This window comes from Phacochoerus africanus, chromosome 15 (genome assembly GCF_016906955.1).
Source record: "Phacochoerus africanus isolate WHEZ1 chromosome 15, ROS_Pafr_v1, whole genome shotgun sequence".
Classification (NCBI taxonomy): domain Eukaryota; kingdom Metazoa; phylum Chordata; class Mammalia; order Artiodactyla; family Suidae; genus Phacochoerus; species Phacochoerus africanus.
In genome coordinates this window covers 33,301,862-33,321,700 of record NC_062558.1, presented here as the reverse complement: position 1 = coordinate 33,321,700, position 19,839 = coordinate 33,301,862, and the positions used below count along the sequence as shown (strand labels likewise).

General features: G+C 45.2%; 1 protein-coding gene across 2 annotated transcripts; it reads left to right on the top strand.

The window, feature by feature from the left end:
• Window positions 1-2,662: 2,662 nt before the first annotated feature.
• On the top strand, window positions 2,663-17,929 carry PRKAB1 (protein kinase AMP-activated non-catalytic subunit beta 1). Of its 2 annotated transcripts, none has more exons than XM_047761160.1 (7): window positions 2,663-3,192; window positions 5,575-5,738; window positions 7,520-7,613; window positions 7,898-8,012; window positions 10,825-10,958; window positions 16,315-16,383; window positions 16,603-17,929. In XM_047761160.1, the coding sequence occupies exons 1-7, from the start codon at window positions 3,034-3,036 to the stop codon at window positions 16,678-16,680; spliced, it is 813 nt and encodes a 270-aa protein (XP_047617116.1). In that variant the 5' UTR covers window positions 2,663-3,033; the 3' UTR covers window positions 16,681-17,929. The 2 variants fall into 2 exon arrangements, with proteins under 2 accessions (XP_047617116.1, XP_047617115.1); XM_047761159.1 differs by having other exon boundaries at window positions 2,670-3,192; window positions 10,822-10,958.
• Window positions 17,930-19,839: the final 1,910 nt, after the last annotated feature.

The following is a 19,839-nucleotide window of genomic DNA, read 5'->3' as shown; positions in this document are numbered from 1 at the left end:
GCTGATTCTGAGCTCAGGTTGTTAACTTCCTGTTCTGCCCCTTGCTTTGGGATTTGGAATTTCATAGACATTTCTCCATAGTTGCCACATAATTCTATATCCTAGCCCCCCCCTTTTTTTTTTTTTTTTTTGGCTTTTTAGGGCTGTACTCACAGTATATGGAGTTTCCCAGGCTAGGGGTCCAATCGGAGCTACAGCTGCCGGCCTGCACCACAGCCACAGCAACACAGGATCTGAGCTGCATCTACAACCTACACCACAGCTCATGGCAGTGCCGGATCCTTAACCCACTGAGCGAGGCCAGGGATCAAACCTGTGTCCTCATGGATACTAGTTATATTTGCTTCCACTGAGCCACGACAAGAACTCCCTATCCTCTCTTTTAAAAGTTGCTCGTTAGTCCATAAAAATGAATGTATTTAATTCATTTAGCTATTCTACTGACAAACTTTTTAGAATTCTGCAGCTTCTCATTTCCTAATTTCATCAAATCTAAGATTCCATTGATTGTAAGAAGCATCCTGTTTCAGAGAGATCAAAATGTGCATGTGAGAATTAACATATTATGGCATTAGAAATGAGGCTGCAAATAAACGTTTGCATATAATTTTCACATGTGTATTTCTGTAGATATTCCCTAGCCATAAAATTGTGCACCAGAATGAAGGTGTGTTTTTTATTTTATTTTTGTTTTTTAGGGCCGCACCCATGGCATATGGAGGTTCCCAAGCTAGGGGTTAAGGGCAGCTGCAGCTGCCGGCCTATGCCACAGCCATAGCAATGTAGGATCCAAGCCATGTCTTGGGCCTACACCATAGCTCATAGCGATGCCGGGTCCTTAACCCACTGAGTGAGACCAGGGATAGAACCAGGGACCTCATGGTCGGATTTGTTTTGGCTGCGCCACGATGGAAACTCCTGTGTTTTTTGATAAATACTGCTAAACTCTCCTCCAGGAGGCCACATCTTAATAATCTGTGTCTTCCATTTACTTCACACATGTCTGGCATTTTGTAGGTACCAAATAAATGTTCAGTGGACAAAATGCATGACTAGGCGCAGCAAATGCAAAGAATTTTGAAATACTCCACATACACACACACACACACATACTGCCAATAACAACAACAAAAAAAATCTAACAGTGACTAACAAATGAGAAGATTAGAATATCTTAGTACCATATGTATACACACTCTTTGCTGAAGGACTGGCCATAGTAAATGACAAACACTAATAAATAAATGCATTTTATGTAGAATGATGTGTTCAAAGTGATTTTTAAATATCTTGCAAAACTGCCTATCAAAAGGTTGTGCACTCCTCAGTTTTTTTGAAAATACATTAATAATGTAACCAAGCAGGGCCCTGTGGGGCTCGTAGGCACAAAAACTTTTCTGTGTCCCCAATTTCTTGTTTTTATGAAATGTGCCTCATTCAGCCTTGTTGGCCTTCCCTGAGTTCCAAGGGGCAGGTTCAGACACCTACTGATCAGGGAAGGAAGGAGGGACAAAGATAAGGGAGGATCAGTCAAGCAACAATAGTATGGCCTTGGGGCAGGATTCTAGTTCCCTCTCAAGGGATACACATAATGATGCAGGCATCTTATATACCAAGAGAAAAGTTACATTCTTTATGCTTCCTTTGGAAATGAATACTTTAAAACTGAACACCTTGGAGCCCTTCCTTGTGCTTCTCCCTCACTTGATTTCATCCTAAACACAATCACCTGTAAACTAAAGTTTAGGCACCCTGAGCACAATTGCCTGTGAGTTAAAGATTATTAGCTGTGATGTTTTCCAGGAACTTTCCTAGTTCTAATCTCTGATCAATATGCCCTTTTCACAAGTAATGTTATTCTCAGCAATAACCCAGAAGACGGTGATCATGCCGAGATCTCCTGACTCCCGCTTTGATGACCAAGATTCCCCCAAAGTAAGAAGAATCCTGTTTATCTGGAACCTTGTTTTTCTCCTTTTAGACTATAAAATTCCCTTCAATTTCCCCCCAAGGGATGGCACAGTCTTTAAGGGATTAGGCTGCTGTAGCTTCGTTTGCCTGGCAAAGCAATAAAAACTAGCTTTTTTCTCCTTTACTCTGTCTCCGTGTTTCTCCTGCCTTTTATGCACACACCCCCACCCACAAGATACTAGATGTGAGAAATTTCCAGAGAGCTTATGGTCTGTCATTATCTCAAACACCTGCAGGACTACTTGCATCAGAATCACCTGGTGTGCTTATTAAAATGCAGATCCCAGGCCAGAACTTCAGAATCACAATTCCCAGGAATTAGAGGCAAGTGAATCTGCATCTTAAACAGGCACTCCAGGTGATTCTAACGCACTCAAAGGTGTGAGAGCGAGCACATGAAAGATCTTTAAGGAATCGCTTAACTAAATATGCCTTTTAGAACGACTCCTTTGGCTATAAAGGGAAGAATCAACTGTAAGTGGGCAAAGATAACCAGGGTATCTAACACCATCATTCATCCCAGCGTGGGGAGGACGTTCCACATGGCCGGCGCGCTTCAGCACCCCCTGCCGGCCCTCAGCAGCCTCGTCCCGGGCGGCCGGAGCGGTCAACTGCGACAGCGCTCCCCGAAACCCGCAGGGGCGGTCTGGGGCTAGTAAACGCGCGGACGTAGACCGGAAGCGGAAGTGAGGTCAGTTTGCCTGGCGCTCTTCTCAGAGCGCAGCCACCCCCTACCCGGTGGCCCCCGCCGACTTGCGGAAGTGCCGGAAGCGGAAGTTCCTAAGAGGTGGGGGAGTTGTTGGTTAAGTGTCGGCTTGTTTTTGGAGCTTGGTAGGTTCTCCCTCTCCGCTCGGCTGATTGAGCAGGTAAAGCGCGATTGTGAGACCTCGCCAGCCCTGCCGGCCAAATTCAGGCCGGATCCCAACTTCGAACCCTACCCTGAGGGGTGTGGTACCCGGTGCTCCGACTCTCCCGGGTCCTGGTGGAGGTCCCGGGAGTCCCCGGTCCCTTCTCTGGGCAGAGGCTCGGTCCGGCTTCCCAGTGTCCACGTAAACCCCAGCGATGGGTAATACGAGCAGTGAGCGCGCTGCGCTGGACCGGCAAGGGGGTCACAAGACTCCCCGAAGGGACAGTTCGGGGGGCTCCAAGGATGGGGACCGGCCCAAAATCTTGATGGACAGCCCTGAGGACGCTGACCTCTACCACTCCGAGGAAATTAAGGTAAGGTAATGGGGGTGGGGGGATCCGTTTCTCCTTAATTACTTTTGAGAGCTACTAGATCCTCCTGCCATATTCCCCTAATCATCAGAAGTCAGAGAGCTGTGATACTTCACACTATGCACTTAAAATCCAGATGGCCCTTTTAGTAACCCAGGAACCTGTGTCGAATTATCGATAAGACAAAGTCACCCCGAGGGAGGAGGATTTCACTTCGTTTAACATCATTAAGGCAAAGGCAGCTCTGGGACAGGTTCAAATCCTTAATTAATTAAGATCGTGGAGTTAGCAGTAATTGAGCTCTAGTCGCTCCTATTCTCTTAGGTATAATTAATTTCAGAGCTTTCAGAAATCTTTTACCACTTTCATGCACACGGGCGTTTTTTTGTAATAGTTTTGCAGTTTATCCTCAATTTTGGAGATAAGGCAGAACACCTGCAAGGTGATAGTAGTGTTCACCAGCTGACCGCAGTTCCCAGAGATCTTTAGTGTTGCCTAAACTTGTGGTTCACGCTTTAGAGCAGGCATAGAAAAGTAATTTGACTTCTGGAGGTCAGTAAGTGAAGTATTAGTCTGAAGGAGGCAGCCAGTTGCTACTCAGCTTCTCTCTCCTGTTGTTTAAATATGACTTAAACTAAATGTTTAATGTTGATGTTTGCCAAAGCAAATGTTTTTGCAGGCCACTTTTGGGCATCCTGCCTCAGTCTGCTTGTTAACTCTTCAAAAACTCTGAAGACAAAAATCTTCATTCCTGCTTCAGCTACTTTCCTGCTAAGCATCATGTGGTCTCTTTCTAGAAGGCAGGGCCCAGTCCAAGGACATTTAGTGATTCTAGCAGCTGATATGTATATGGTATACCCTTAAAAAAAAAAAAAGAAAAAAGAAAAAAAAAATTCCTTAAAGGGCGGTGCATCAAAGTTGGTTTGAGAAAGATGACCCTCCTCCCCCACACACATGCGTTCTGTTACTATCCGCTTGCCCGTTAATCATCACTGTCCATTAGGCTAATTGCCTGGTAACTCATCCCTTCTGTACTCAGATTTTTTTTCTCAAATGTTGGGCTGAGTCACGTTATTGTCTTTTGTCCTCACCTGGATCTTGGCTCTGAGGCTGACTCTAAAGAGTCTGCTTTTACTTGGCCCTCCAGCCCGTGGTTTCAACTTGCTTTCTGAATTTGTTGCATTCCATTGCTGTGTGCAAAGTGAACTTTGGGATCCTGTTTCTTCGATGACTAGACATCCCTTCCCCCAAAAGTAATTATGGCCCAAGGGCAGCCATTTAAGACGCCCTAAGAATCAAACCATTTTCTTTAAGAAGCACTTGTTCTTCTGCTGTTTTAAAACCTTACAAGAAATGTTTGGCATACGGATACTCTGTAAAGAATGATTTCAAATAATTTCCATTACTACTTCCTCAGAAGTTATGAAATGATGAGGCAGACACATTGGATAGAATGCCGATTAAAAAAAAAAAAGTCATGGATTCTTTTAACTACACTAGTTCACCATTTTGGCTGTGATTAGTTATCACACCCTCAGTGGAAAGTGATTCCAGTCTGTTATTCTTTAATCTGTAGATCTTGTGAAAACTCAAAGAATGCAAGTATCTTCTGTGTGAGCTCAGGTCAGTATTTGAAGCGAAGATACTAGAAGCCTACTTGAGACCTATAAGAGTCTCTCTCAGCTCCTGCTCTCTTCATCTTTGTTTTTGGACTAGGAACAATGTAAGAGACCCAAAACCACATATACTTCACCCAGAGCTAGAGGTTTATTTGTCTCGTTCTGGAATACCTCGGTTATACACTTCCCACACAAGCAGTTATTTTCTGTACTGAGGGCCAGTCTTTATCTTCTTTGTCCATTTCTCCCTGGTGCCTGGATGGCACTCAGTGAATAGGTTTCTGCTTCCTCAGAGCCTGGATTTGCCAGTTTTCAAGTTGACAGCTCTGAAACGGTCGTAAGAAATTTTTGTGTACTTCAAAATTTTGCTTAAGGAAGGAAAATAACATTCATTAAGCTGGTCTTGAACTCATTGCTGTCTTCTTGCAAGTGAGTTTTATGATTTCTCCTAGAATGTTGCTGTCGACCTCTAACAACAGCCCTAACAACAGCTAATGATTACTAAGCATTTACCTGGGTCCCCCACTATGCAGAGCATGTTCCGTGAACTGTCTCACTCAGCCTTCACAATGGCCTTCAGAAATAATTATTTTATTATTTCCATTTTTGGGAAACTGAGGCACAGCTGGTCAGGTAGTGAGTCTGAATAGGAACCTCGGCAGTGACAGTTTCCTTTCTAGACTGAATCGTCAGTGTTAAGGTAACTGTCTCTTGTAGGGCTATCACTAATGGTTTCCTGGTCCTGAGTAAACGCCTCTGTTTCTAGGCTCCAGAGAAGGAGGAGTTCCTGGCCTGGCAGCATGATCTGGAGGTTAATGATAAAGCCTCTGCCCAGGCTCGGCCAACTGTGTTTCGATGGACGGGGGGTGGAAAGGAAGTTTACTTATCCGGCTCCTTCAACAACTGGAGCAAACTTCCCCTCACACGCAGGTAACTCCCTGGAGCATCTTCATGCATTTGTCTTAACCCGGGATACTCTGATTTCTAAAGGAGCGCCGTGGATGAATAAAAGAAGAAGTTTGATAAAATAGATGCTGAATGGAAAATAGTCGTGCTTAATAACTCCAGGGTTCAAATCTCACCCCCACAGAGTCTCTAGGTTTAGGGCACACTTAGAAGAAAACAGCGCCCAGTTACGAGCATTTCTGTCTCGCAAACGTCTTTCCCTTCAGATATTCCAGCTCTGTGTCTGTCCAGGCTAAGTGGAGCCTCAGTGTCCCTCTCTCTGAGAGAGGAGTGTTGGGCCAGACAGCCTCTGAGCTTCCTTCTAACTTGGACTCTGTGTATCACTTTTGTTTGAATGTCCTATGGGCACCATTAGCAAGACTACAGTCAGACCCTTGATCGGGAACCCTGGTGTGGAGTTCCCTTGTGGCTCAGTGGGTTAAAGATGCCGCCTTGTCACTGCTGTGGCTTGGATTGCTGCCATGGTGCAGGTTTGATCCCTGGCCCCGGAAACTTCCACATGCCACAGGTGTGGCCAAAAAAAGAAAAAGAAAACCAAGGAACCCTAGCATGGACTTCTGTCTCAAATTGCCATGAAAAAAGCATCTTGACTAGTACATGCTCTTGATGAAACAAAGAAACGGTGCCCAGCTGGGCCGGGCCTGGTTCCCGACAAGGAACCACCTGCTTTTCCAGGGCTGCCTTTGGTGTAGAAGGGGGCCCCTCAGCCTAGTCACAAGTCAGGGCCAGTAGGAACAAAACATGTTTCCTGGAACCTTTTCTTAGTAGTTAAACAAGTTGCTTTAGAGAATTGTTTGTGTACCCTGTTAAATCAATCCCCTCTCTGGTGTTAAGCAAACCAACAAAGGGTGAAACTTGGCGGGCAGCCTGCTCTTGGTCCTGTGTTGCCGTCTACCTGGGCATTCAGTCTGCCAGGTGGTACTTGGCACAGCAGTTGAAGATGAATGCCTGTGTGTTGACCTTCTGGTGGTAGGAATGTGGGTTCTTGGTATTGGAGCAGAGCAAGCTTTCAAGGAAACCACTTCCATTGCTGCTTCCTGGTAGCTTTTCTCGATTGAGATCATTATACCAAATTATCTAAATCGATTAAAAATGTGGGAGTTCCCGTCTTGGCTCAGTGGTTAATAAACCTGACTAGTAACCATGAAGTGGTGGGTTCGATCCCTGGCCTCGTTCAGTGGGTTAAGGATCGGGCGTTGCTGTGAGCTGTGGTGTAGGTTGCAGACACAGCTTGGATCCCCTGGGGCTGTGGCTGTGGTGTAGGCTGGTGGCTCCAGCTCTGATTCCACCCCTAGCCTGGGAACCAACATATGCCAAGGGTGTGGCCCTAAAAAAACAAACAAAAAAAATATATTTCTGGAGGGAGTGGGATGAACTGGGAATCTGGGGTTAGTAGATGCAAACTATTGCATTTGGAATGGATAAGCAATGAGATCCTGCTGTGTAGCACTGGGAACTGTATCTAGTCACTTGTGATGGAGCATGATGGAGGATAATGTGAGCAAAAGAATGTGTATATATATGGGTGTGACTGGGTCACTTTGCTGTACAGTAGAAAATTTACAGCACTGTAAACCAACTATAATGGAAAAAATAAAAATCATTAAAAAAAAATGTTTATTTCTCCTGCAACTGAACTCTCAGTTTTTCATGGAAGTTTTATTTCATTCCAGGGCTGTTTTGGCAAGTCAGCCAAGAGGGCAGCCCACTCCATTGACAGCCTTTGCTTCCTTTTTTTCTCACAGCCACAATAATTTTGTCGCCATCCTGGATCTGCCTGAAGGAGAGCATCAGTACAAATTCCTTGTGGATGGTCAGTGGACACACGACCCCTCTGAGGTACCCTCCTTCCCGCCCCCGGTCCTCCAGCTGCCCACACGGTCCCAACAGACCACTTTCCCGTAGAGATAGCTGCCAGGTCCCTTTGGCCTGTTGGTTGAGGTCCCTGCATATGGCTGAGCTAGATAGCTGTGCTAATTGTCAAACTGTTGGCATCCTTGACTGAGACGAGCAGGTCGGCTAGCCAGGAGATGGGACCTTCCAGCCAGGAATTCTCAGTCCTCTGAAGAACACCACCAGAGACCTTCCATGTTATGATTTCTGCCTGTCTTGTCTCTTCCCAGCCAGTAGTAACCAGCCAGCTTGGCACAGTTAACAACATCATTCAAGTGAAGAAAACTGACTTTGAAGTATTTGATGCTTTAATGGTGGATTCCCAAAAGTGCTCCGATGTATCTGGTATGAACACAGTTATTTTATACCACATGTGTGCAGGTGGGGGCTGTGTAGTTTGGAAATAGGCTTGTTCCTCTTAGCTTCTCCCTCTTGAGCTGAAGCTGCCCCACTGGTGAGCGTTCATTGTTCTCTGAAGAGCCACAGGACTAATGCCTAACTCTGTGTCAGGGCAGGGGAAGGGAAATCTAGCCCTGGGGAAGTTGTAAGTCATTCTTGGGTCGTCTCCAGGGTTCAGTAGGTCTGCGTGGCCATAGAGAGCAGACAATGGAAATGGAACCAGGGCTTGGTCTCGTGCCAGGGGCAGGTCCACGAGGCTCTGGAGAGTCGCTTTGGACCAGTGAGCAGCCAGCCCTGTGGAAGCCTGCCAGCTCCTTGCCTATTCTTAGCCAGCTCAGGGCGCCTGGAGAGTTTCCGCCTGACGGGTGGTAGACCTCTCAGTGACCTTGGCTGTCCCCTGCATGGTCCCATAGCACCTTGTCAGAGTCCCTTCAGGGGAGAAAGAGGCTCAGCACAGGAAACAGGCTACATGGCCCGCCCTGTGCGATACAGTCCCAGGAAAACTTCCCAATCTTCTGAGCATCATCTTATCATCAAGCTCTCAGTAAATTGCTTTCCATTCAAACCCACAGGAAGAAACTGCTTGGAAACATAATATGGATAGCTCAAGGAGAGGGGTCAGTTGGCCTCTCGAGTGGCAATACCAGCTGCACTGCCCCCTCTTGCAGGGCTTCAAATAGTTCTGGGACCCCATGGGAGGCAGTGAAACGAGCCCCCAAGATTGTGCCTGATCCTTTAAGAAGATGAGTTCAGTTCAGTTCAGTTTACAGGGTGATCCTTCATTGTCACTACCTGGGCTTGGAGTTTCTGCCCCAGGATCTTACTGTCTATTAGCTCAGGAGTCACACCAGTAGATTGGTCATGGGGGTGACAAGTCAGGTTTCTGAACAGGAATTGGAAATCTGAAAACAGCTTTCCTTGCTCTGGACAGCTAAGTCATCTTTTAGAGAAATCATTTCCTTCTTACTCAGTTAGGTGGCGATTAGAGGTTGGAGTCAATGCCCAGACAGCTCTAGATAGCCCTAACTTGCTGCTAGGTAAAATTTTAGGCCACATACCAAAGCTTTTGGTCAGTTCTCTGCAGCAGAGGTCACCTGGTGAAAGCAAGCTGGTAAACTACCTTCAGCCTCTCCATCCTCTTCTCATGTCTAGACTCCCTTTCTCAAGATACGTATTTACTCTTTTTTGCTTTTTTGGCTGGTCTCATGGAATATGGAAGTTTCCAGGCCAGGAATTGAATCAGAGCCACAGTTTCAAACTATGCCACAGCTGTGGCAATGCTAGATTCTTAACCCACTGTGCCATGGTGAGAACTCCCATGTTTACTCTTTATTTTTTTTTCCCCCATTTTTATGCTGCCCCGCAGTATATGGAGTTCCCCAGGCCAGTAATCAGATCCGAGTCACAGTTGCACCAACGCTGGACCCTTAACCCACATTGCCAGGCTGGGGATTGAACCTGTGTCCTGGCACTGTGGAGACACTGGTGATCCTGTTGCGCCACAGTGGGAACTCTCCTATATTTACTCTTTTTTTTTTTTTTTTTTTGCTTTCTAGGGCCGCACCCGCAGCATATGGAGCTTCCCAAGCTAGGGGTCTAACTGGAGCCGTAGCCACCAGCCTACACCACAGCCACAGCAACGCTGGGTCTGAGCCACATCTGCAATCTACACCACCGCTCACAGCAACACTGGATCCTTAACCCACTGAGCAAGGCCAGGGATCGAACCCGAAAACTTATGGTTCCTGGTCGGGTTCATTGACCACTGAGCCATGATGGGAACTCTTCCCATGTTTACTCTTGGTGGCTCAGTTTTGAGCACTGAATGCCTTTCTCAGATTCCTTTTGTGTTGGGTCTGTGTCATGAGAGGGGAGTCTGGCCCTCTAGAAAATGCCGCGGAAGGAACTGGCAGAGCTAGGCCATCTCTGCTTTATGTGGACAGCACAAATCTTGGGCGGCCAGTGCAGCCCAGGTGTCCTTGGGATAACAGCTTGGTCCCCGCCAGGTGGCCATACATCACTAAGTAAGCGGCTTCTAAGCTTACAAAACACTGCGTTTAATATGTCTGTGTAATTGGGATACTCAAGCATGACTTCGAAAGGAGCCTGAGTGACGTTGATGGAAGCAGAAAATCTTCAGAGATCAGGTTTTCAACTTTGTGTTTTAGTTTTGAAATGTGCTTAAGGCCTCTGTAAAAATAGGCTGAGATTTTTTGTTTCATGGCCACACCTGCATGTGGCAATGGAAGTTCCTGGGCCAGGAATTGAATCTGAACCTCTGGGCCATGGATCGAACCTTCTCCACACTGACCTGAGCACTGTGCCACAGTGGGAACTCCTAAATAAGCTGTTTTATCTTTGGTTTTATTTTGGCTGGCGGTGCTCCTGACTTGGGCTTAGCCACGGAAGCCTCACTTGAAGCCTTGAGCTCCTTGCCGTGTTTGCCAGCCTGACCTGCAGTGACTGTCAGGTCAGGTCTCTGTGAATAGCCTCCTGCGACTCTGAACCACTCCCACAGCTCCTGTCTGCCACCAGGGCGTCTGAGTTGACAGCTGAGTTTTATGCCCATCATCCAAATTCCAAAAGGGTTTTCTCATTGCCCTTGCTCTTCACCCCTAGGGCCAGTATATCTTTCAAGAGAATATAAATCTGTTTTGAGGGAACAAGAGACAAGGAAAGCTAAATGATGCTGTAAATTAAGTGAGACAGCTTCTGGAACTCCCAATCTTCAAATTGTCCTGTCACCATCTTCCAGCAGAGCTGTCCAGTTCCCCGCCAGGACCCTACCATCAGGAGCCCTATGTCTGGAAACCAGAGGAGCGGTTTAAAGCCCCACCCATCCTCCCACCACACCTTCTCCAGGTCATCCTGAACAAGGACACAGGCATTTCTGTGAGTACAGACAGCTGCCCAGACTGCCCTCAGTCTTGCTCAGCTACTCCCTTCCGTCCACCTCCTGCAAAGCAGCTGGTGAGAACGTCGGGTGTCACCCATCAGTGTCACCACCTCTGACATGGGAACAGGTTGCCAGCAAGATGTTTCCGGGGTGTGGGTGCTGCCTCCCCTCCATCCCACAGAGCCTTCTGCACTCTTGTTGTGTTTCGTTCCCTCAGCCTGAGCCCCCTTCCTTTAAATGTCGTGACAAACTATATAAGCATCCCATCTCAGAAAGCTGAGTAATGGGATTCCTTCTCTGGCCCCCCAATTTTATTTTATTCTTGAGGGCTGCACCCATGTCATATGGAAGTTTCCAGGCTAGGGGTCGAATCGGGGCTGCAGATGCCGGCCTATACCACAGCCACAGCAGCGCGGCATCCAAGCCGCGTTTGCAACCTGCACCAAAGCTCAAAACCATCCTGGATCCTTAACTCACTGATCGAGGCCAGGGATCAAGACCCACGTCCTCACGATACTAATCAGGTTTAACCGCTGAGCCATGATGGGAACTCCTGGCCCCCCAATTTTACAACCTAATTTAATAACCAAATTGCTTTCAGAAACATGAGTGCTCCGGGATCAAAACTTAGGTTATCTGGGTAACACATGTTGCCTCTGGGAAACTGGTACTGCTCCTCAAAGGAATTGTGCCTCCTCCTCAATCCAGGCGAGCACCCTGTTACCCCTTGTGGTTCACTTCCCATCCAGTTGACCATGAATTGCCCAGTCCCCCAGCGTATTGTCAGAATCTAGATGTTCTTCAGTTTTGTCCAAGCCTCCACCTAAAAGGCACGCTCTTAGAAGGTGAGAAAGTAACCACACTTCTGCCCTGGATGCCACACAGAAGTGGGTACACCTGTGCCGAGGCTGGGACCTGGAGGCATACATGGGTAGGCTTTCCCTACCACAGTCACTGTGTGTACCCTAGGGACTTGTGGTTCTTGGGGTATCCCCCACGCCCTGTTTTGAGAGTGTCCCCTAAAGACATGATTGACAGATGAGCCAGCTTTTGTCAGACCCTTTTCCTGTTTTGAACTAGCATTTATAAAATGGAGTGGGAGTTCCCATTGTGGCTCAGCAGGTTAAGAACCTGACGTGGTATCCATGAGGATGTGGGTTTTGATCCCTGGCCTCGGTCAGTGGGTTAAGGATTTGGTGTTGCCACAAGGTGCAGCACAGGTCACAGACACAGTTCATGTGGCTGTGGCATAGGCCAGGAGCTGCAGCTCTGATTCAGTCCCTAGCCCAGGAACTCTATATGCCGCAGGTGTGGCCATAAAAGAAGAAAAAATTGGAGAGTATACATTGTGGATTTTTGTGTTCTCGTAAAAAATAGGAAGGTGTGGCAGCACTTTGGCTCCTGTGTGAGCTTTTATGGGTTAATAGCGCCTCTCCCCCTCCCCCAGTTACCGGTTTTTTCTTTTTTCTTAATTTATTTTTTTATATTACTCAATGAATTTATTACATTTCGATCCCAAACCCCCAGCATATCTCCCCACCCCCCAATCTATCTCATTTGGAAACCATAAGTTTTTCAAAGTCTGTGAGTCAGTATCTGTTCTGCAAAGAAGATAATTGTGTCCTTTTTTCAGATTCCACATGTAAGTGATAGCATTTGAGGTTGGTGTCTCATTGTCTGACTTCACTTAGCGTGATAATTTCTAGGTCCATCCATGTTGCTAAAAATGCCAGTATTTCGTTCCTTTTAATGGCTGAGTAATATTCCATTGTGTATAAGGACCACATCTTCTTGATCCACTCCTCTTGTCGATGGACATTTAGGTTGCTTCCATGTCTTGGCTATTGTAAATAGTGCTGCAATGAACATTGGAGTACGTGTGTCTTTTTGAGTCATTGTTTTCTCTGGTTAAATGCCCAGGAGTGGGATTGCTGGATCAAATGGTAGTTCTAGTTGTAGTTTTCTGAGGAATCTCCATACTGTTTTCCACAGTGATTGTACCAATTTACAATCCCACCAACAGTGTAATAGGGTTCCTTTTTCTCCACACCCTCTCCAGCACTTATTGACTTTTTGATGATGGCCATTCTGGCTGGTGTAACGCCAAACCTCATAGTGGTTTTGATTTGCATTTCTCTAATGATGAGTAATGTTGAACATCTTTTCATGTGTTTTTTGGCCATCTGAATGTCTTCTTTGGAGAACAGTCTATTTAGATCTTCTGCCCCTTTTTTGATGGGGTTGTTTGTTTTTTTGGTATGGAGCTGCAGAAGGTGTTTATAAATTTTGGAGATGAATCCCTTGTCCGTTGATTCACTTGCAAAGATTTTCTCCCATTCTGTGGGTTGTCTTCTCGTTTTGTTTAGGGTTTACTTTGCTGTGCAGAAAATTTTAAGTTTAATTGAGTCCCATTTGTTTATTTTTGTTTTTATTGTCAATACTCTAAGAGGTGGATCTGAGAAGATGTTGCTGTTGTTTATGTCAGAGAGTGTTTGGCCTATGTTTCCCTCTAAGAGTTTTATAGTGTCTGGTCGTAGATCTAGGTCTTAGTCCATTTTGAGGGTTTTTGTGTGTGTGTGTATGGTGTTAGGGAGTGTTCTAATTTCATTCTTTTCCATGTGGCTGTCCAGTTTTCCCAGCGCCACTTATTGAATAGGCTGTCTTTTCTCCACTGTGTATTCTTGCCTCCTCTGTCATAGATTAGTTGACTGTAGGTGCATGGGTTTAATTCTGGGTTTTCTATCCTGTTCCATTGATCTATATTTCTGTCTTTGTGCCAGTACCATATGGTTTTGATGATTGTTGATTTGTAGTATAGTCTAAAGTCAGGGAGCCTGATTTCTCCAGCTCCATTTTTCTTTTTCAGGATGTCTTTGGCTATTCTGGGTCTTTTGTGCTTCCAAACAAACTTTAAAATATTTAATTCGAGGAGTTCCCGTTGTGGCTCAGTGGTTAACAAATCTGACTAGGAACCACGAGGTTGTGTGTTCAATCCCTGGCCTTGCTCAGTGGGTTAAGGATCTGGTGTTGCCATGAGCTGTGGTGTAGGTTGCAGATGCAGCTTGGATCCCACATTGCTGTGGCTCTGGCGTAGGCCAGCAGCTACAGCTCCAATTAGACCCCTGGCCTGGGAACCTCCATATGCTATGGGAGTGGCTCTAGAAAAGGCAAAAAGACCAAAAAAAAAAAAATTGTTTGAGTTCTGTGAAAAATGTCCTTAGTACTTTGATAGGGATTGCATTGAATCTATAGATTGCCTTGGGTAGTATAGTCATTTTGATAATATTGACTCTTCCAATCCAAGAGCATGGTATATCTTTCCATCTATTGTCTTTGATTTCTTTCATTAGTGTCTTACAGTTTTCAGAACTCAGGTCTTTTGTCCCATTATGTAGGTTACTCCTAGGTATTTTATTCTTTTGGATATGATGGTAAATGGTGTTGCTTCCCTAATTTCTCTTTCTGATCTTTGATTGTTAGTATATAGAAATGCCATTGATTTTGTATCCTGCAACTTTGCCATATTCTGGTAGAGCCTTCAGGATTCTATAGGTATAGTATCATGTCATCTGCAAATAGTGATAGTTTTGCTTCTTCCTCTCCAATTTGGGCTCTTTTATCTCTTTTACTTCTCTGATTGCTGTGGCTAGGACTTCCAAAACTATGTTGAGGAGTAGTGGCGAGAGCAGACATCCTTGTCTTGTTCCTGATCTCAGCGGGAATTCTTTCAGCTTTTCACCATTGAGAATGAAGTTAGCTGTGGGTTTGTCATATATGGCCTTTATTGTGTTGAGGTAGATTCCCTCTATGCCCACATTCTGAAGGGTTTTTATCAGAAATGGGTGTTGAGTTTTGTCAAAGGCTTTTTCCGTGTCTATTGAGAGGATCATATGGTTTTTATTCTTCAGTTTGTTAATGTGGTGTATCACACTGATGGATTTGCGGATGTTTAAGAACCCTTGCATCCCTGGGATAAATCCCACTTGATCATGATGTACAATCCTCTTATTGTTGGATTAAGGTTGTGCTAGTATTTTGTTGAGGATTTTTGCATCTATGATCATAAGTGAAAGTGGCCTGTAATTTTCTTCTTTTGTAGTATCTTTGGTTTTGGTATCAGAGTGATGGTGGCCTCATAGAATGAGTTTGGGAGTATCCCTTCCTCTGCAATTTTTTGGAATAGTTTCAGAAGGATAGGTGTTAGCTCTTCTCTAAATGTTTGGTAGAATTCACCTGTGAGGCCATCTGGTCTTGGACTTTTGTTTGTTGGAAGTTTTTTAATCACAGTTTCAATTTCAGTACTTGTGATTGGCCTGTTCATCTTTTCTATTTCATCTTGGTTTAGTCTTGGAAGATTGTATTTTTCTAAGAATTTGTCCATTGCTTCTAGATTTTCTGTTTTATTGGCGTATGGTTGTGTATCATAGTCTCTCATGATCCTTTGTATTTCTGTGATGTCTGTTGTTACTCCTCCTTTTTCATTTCTAATTTTATTTGAGTCCTCTCTTTTTCTTGATAAGTGTGGCTAAGAGTTTATCAATTTTGTTGATCTTTTCCAACAACCAGCTTTTCATTTCATTGATCTTTTCTGTGGTTTTCTTTGTTTCTATTTCATTGATTTCTGCTCTAATCTTTATGATTTCTTTCCTTGTACTAACTTTAGGTCTTATCTGTTCTTCTCTCTCTAGCTGCTTTAGATGTAAAGTTAGCTTGTTTATTTGAGCTTTTTCTTGTTTCCTGAGGTGGGCTTGTATTGCTATCAACTTTCCTCTTAGAACGGCTTTTGCTACATCCCATAGGTTTTGGAGTGTCGTATCTTCGTTGTCATTTGCTTCTAGGTATTTTTTAATTTCCTCTTTGATTTCTTCATTGATCCATTGGTTGTTCAGTAGCATGTCGTTTAGTCTCCACATGTTTTTTGCAGTCTTTTTTCTTGTTGTTCATTTCCAGCCAATTACCCATTTGATTCTTGAAGCTCCCCATCTGAGTCTTACAAACATGAACTTGCAGCCCTGCTCAGAAGTGTTGAGTATAGATTATATCATCCTGCTTTCTCTAAAAATGCTTTCATCAGGTGGCTCTTCCTGCCTCTCCAGTAAGAGGACAGAGCCATGGCCCATACCCTAGAGATCAAGATGAAGCCTGGCCAGAGTTGCACACTGGTGCACCCAGCAGGCACCCAAGGAACTCCCCTTAATTGGAGCACCAGGCACGAGCCCTTTCTCTGCCTGACTTAGGAAGAATGGGGCACAAGAGCCTGCCTCGTGTCCTGTGAAAGGCAGTGCTGTGAACCGAGAGTATCTTCCTGATGTCCAGAACTAAGGGCACCCGTCTGCTTTTGTTGCCCCACAGTGTGATCCAGCTTTGCTCCCTGAGCCCAACCACGTCATGTTGAACCACCTTTACGCACTTTCCATCAAGGTAAGGACACCTTTGTTGCAGCTGTTTCTTCACTGGTGCTCTGAGGCCCCCTAGCGGTGGGATCACCTGTGGTACTTACCAACCAGCAGCTTCCAGGCCCTGACCCAGACCCACAGGCAGGGCATCTGCTTTTACTAAGCCCTCTAGATGATTCTCATGCTCCCTGCGATTTGAGCCCCCTGACTTAGTCCCACCTTTGATTTCTACCTTCTTCCTCAGGATGGAGTGATGGTGCTCAGCGCGACCCACCGGTACAAGAAAAAATATGTCACTACCTTGTTGTACAAGCCCATATGAAGAGCTGGGAACTACCCATGGGCTGCAGCCCCAGGCTCCACCCGTGCATGCTTCCCACTAGAAGGAATGGACTGCAGATTTCTCACTTCACATTCTTCATAAGACATTTCATACCCGCCCTTGTCCTACTTGAAGGTTTGTTCCAGACACAGCAGCTCCTGAAGCACCTCAGTCTATAACGGTCCTCTTAGTACCCAGTGCTGGGTCTGGGGACCCATCAAGGCTGAGAAGGGAGTGGGGGAAGCAGGTGCTCTGCAGCCCCCACACCGCAGGGCAGAGGGCAGCAGTGCACATCTCAGTCAACAGCCTCTGAACTGGTCATGGAGCTTTTTCTTAAGCCAAAAATGAACACTAGGCACTTTGCTAGTGAAAATCTGGGAAGCGGAGATGGAGGCCGCACAAAATTTTGGGTCGTATATGTTTGTATTGACTTGTCCCTGCTGAGGCCTGGCCGCAGACCTGGCAGCAAGTTCAGGGTTGGTCCTACCTGTCCTCTGAAATCAAAGCAATAGGCCGTCTTCCAGTTCCTGCTCCAGGGAGGCGTAATTTCTATAGAAATTAGAACCTGTCTGGTTTCCAGATGAAGTTTGACAATTATTTCCTACATTTACGTGCACTAAGTATTTTTGTTTCTGTTTTTAACCAGAGGTGGCTGTGACTATACAGCCTTAGGACAATTTTTAAGTCACCCTGACTAGACTACAGGTCACATGAACTGTGCTCAGCAATAATCTGTTCTCAGAGCAGAGTTGGAAAACCACAGATGGATTTATTAAACTGGGAGTTTGTCCAGCTTTGTACTCAAATCATAATGAGGTGACAATGTTACCATGAAAACTTTGGAGGCACCTGACCCTAGCCTGTGCCACCCTACTTGGGACCTCTGTCCCTTCTCAGCAAGGAAGGCTGTGGCAACTGCTGTTGTTTATTCTGGAAGCAAATTAGAACTGGCAGCAGCCTTCTGAATTTGTGCCAGGAAGACATCCTTTGGACCAAAGTGAATCTCTCCCCACGGCTTGGTTTCCAGGTTGATGCCAGAGACACAGCCATTAGCGAGGCTCCTGTCCCCGAGGGGGCGGAGGCTGCCATCATGCCCTGTGCTCCTGCTGGGAGACAGAGGAACAAGCCCCCTGGCTTCTGGTATTTATTTGGTAAACCTGCGTCCGGGATACCCCTTTTGTTACTGTTTTCAAAACACTGAATTACTGTCACTTTGATGTACAGGTTTCAATAAAGCTTATAAAGATAATGGACGTGCCCTTGGAGGAAGCTTTGATTTCATGCAGTCATTTGGAGAAGAGACCAGAATTCTCCCCAAGGTTTCTCGAGGGCAGTGCTTTGCAACCTTTGTCATGTCTCCACACACAGTGCAGATGGTGCTCTCCCTGTGGCACTCTGGGCTGAGTGCGCATGGCTAAGGGCCTGGCCCTGACCCACCTATTCTGCACACAGAGTTGAGGAGGCTGTAAAATTGAAAAGTGACACAGGGGAGCTGAGGAGAGGCAGCAGTGAAGGTCCTAGTGTGGGCAGATTGTCTGCAGCCCTGTGTCAGAGGTCTGGCTGCTGCTTGCTCACTGATAAGCACCACAGGGGAGCCTGGGATTCTGACACCCACTTGGATGACACCAGGATGTTTTGGAGTCAGCCTTTCTCACCAGGTAAAAGGGTCTGTCCCTTCTACCAAAAATTGGAAGTTATAATGTCCCTTTAATAAGCCTCTTCATCCCAGGCATCAGGAAACCTTTGAATAAAATTGAGAAGGAACCTCAAAGGCCTTCTGTCCACTTATGGTAAAGAGCAGCGTAGAAAGTGTTCCCAGCTGGGTAATTAGCCATCTTACCCTGAAAACCCAAGTGTTGAGAGAACCCTAGATTTAGGGGCTGGAGGGATTATTTAAGTAGACTGAGGAACTATGTAAAAATCCTTTGCAAAACTGGATAAAACTTTTTTTTTAATGGAAAAAATACAGTTGATAAACAATATCATGTTTGTTTCAGGTGTACAGCATAGGGATTCAGTATTTTCGTAGATTGTTTCATTATAGGATATTATAAGATATTGGGTGTAATTCCCTGAGCTATATAGTAAATCCTTGTTGCTCGTCTATTTTAGGTATGATAATTTGTGTCTGTTAATCCTATACCCCTTATTGGGCCCTCCCCCTCCCCTTTGGTAACCATAAGTATGTTTTCTGTGTCTGAATCTGTTTCTCTTTTGTATTTATATTCATTTATATTATCTTTAGATTCCACATATTAGTGATCATACGATAATTCTTTGACTTACCTAGTATGATAATCTCTAGGTTCATCCATGTTGCTGCAAATGTGATTATTTCATTATTTTTATGGCTGAGTAATATTCTACTGTGTGCGTTTATGGACATGTGTGTGTGTATGTGTGTATATGTATATATATATATATACATATACACACACACACACACACAACCCCCTTAAGGTAGTCACCTGTTGACGGACACTTGGGTTGCTCCCATCTCTTGGCTCTTGTACATAGTGCTGCTATGAATACTGGGTATGTATATCTTTTTGAATTAGTGTTTTCATTTTTCTGGATATATACCCAGTAATGGAATTGCTAGATCAAGTGGCAGTTTAGTTTTCTTGAGGAAACTCCATACTGTTTATCATAGTTGCTTCACCAATTTACAGTCCCAACAGTGCACAAAGCTTCCCTTTTCTCCACATCCTCATCAACATTTTTTATTTGTAGATTTTTTGATGATGGCCCGTCTGACTAGTATGAGGTACCACCTCGTTGTGGTTTTGATTTTCATTTCTCTGATAGTGACGTCAAGCATGTTTTAATGTGCCTATTAGCCATCAGTATGTCACCTTTGGGGAAAAAATGTCTACTTAAATCTGCCTATTTAAAAAATTTTGGGGGGGAAGAGTGATGTTTAGGGTTACACCTGTGGCATTTGGAAGTTCTCAGGCTAGGGGTCTAATCAGAGCTGCAGCTGCCAGCCTACACCACAGCCACAACAATGCTGGATCCTTAACCCACTGAGTGAGGCCAGGTTTTGAACCCGAGACCTTACAGATGCTAGTTGGGTTCATTACCACTGAACTCCTGCCTATTTTTTTATTGGATTGTTGTTTTTTTTGATAGCGGATTATATGAGCTGTTTGTGTATTT

Excerpts from the sequence above, each read along its gene's own strand:
- PRKAB1 (XM_047761159.1), top strand. The coding sequence starts at position 3,034 with ATGGGTAATACGAGCAGTGAGCGCGCTGCGCTGGACCGGCAAGGGGGT. Across the intron at positions 7,614-7,897 it reads GGACACACGACCCCTCTGAG|CCAGTAGTAACCAGCCAGCT; the intron begins GTACCCTCCTTC and ends GTCTCTTCCCAG. Across the intron at positions 8,013-10,821 it reads AAAGTGCTCCGATGTATCTG|CAGAGCTGTCCAGTTCCCCG; the intron begins GTATGAACACAG and ends ACCATCTTCCAG.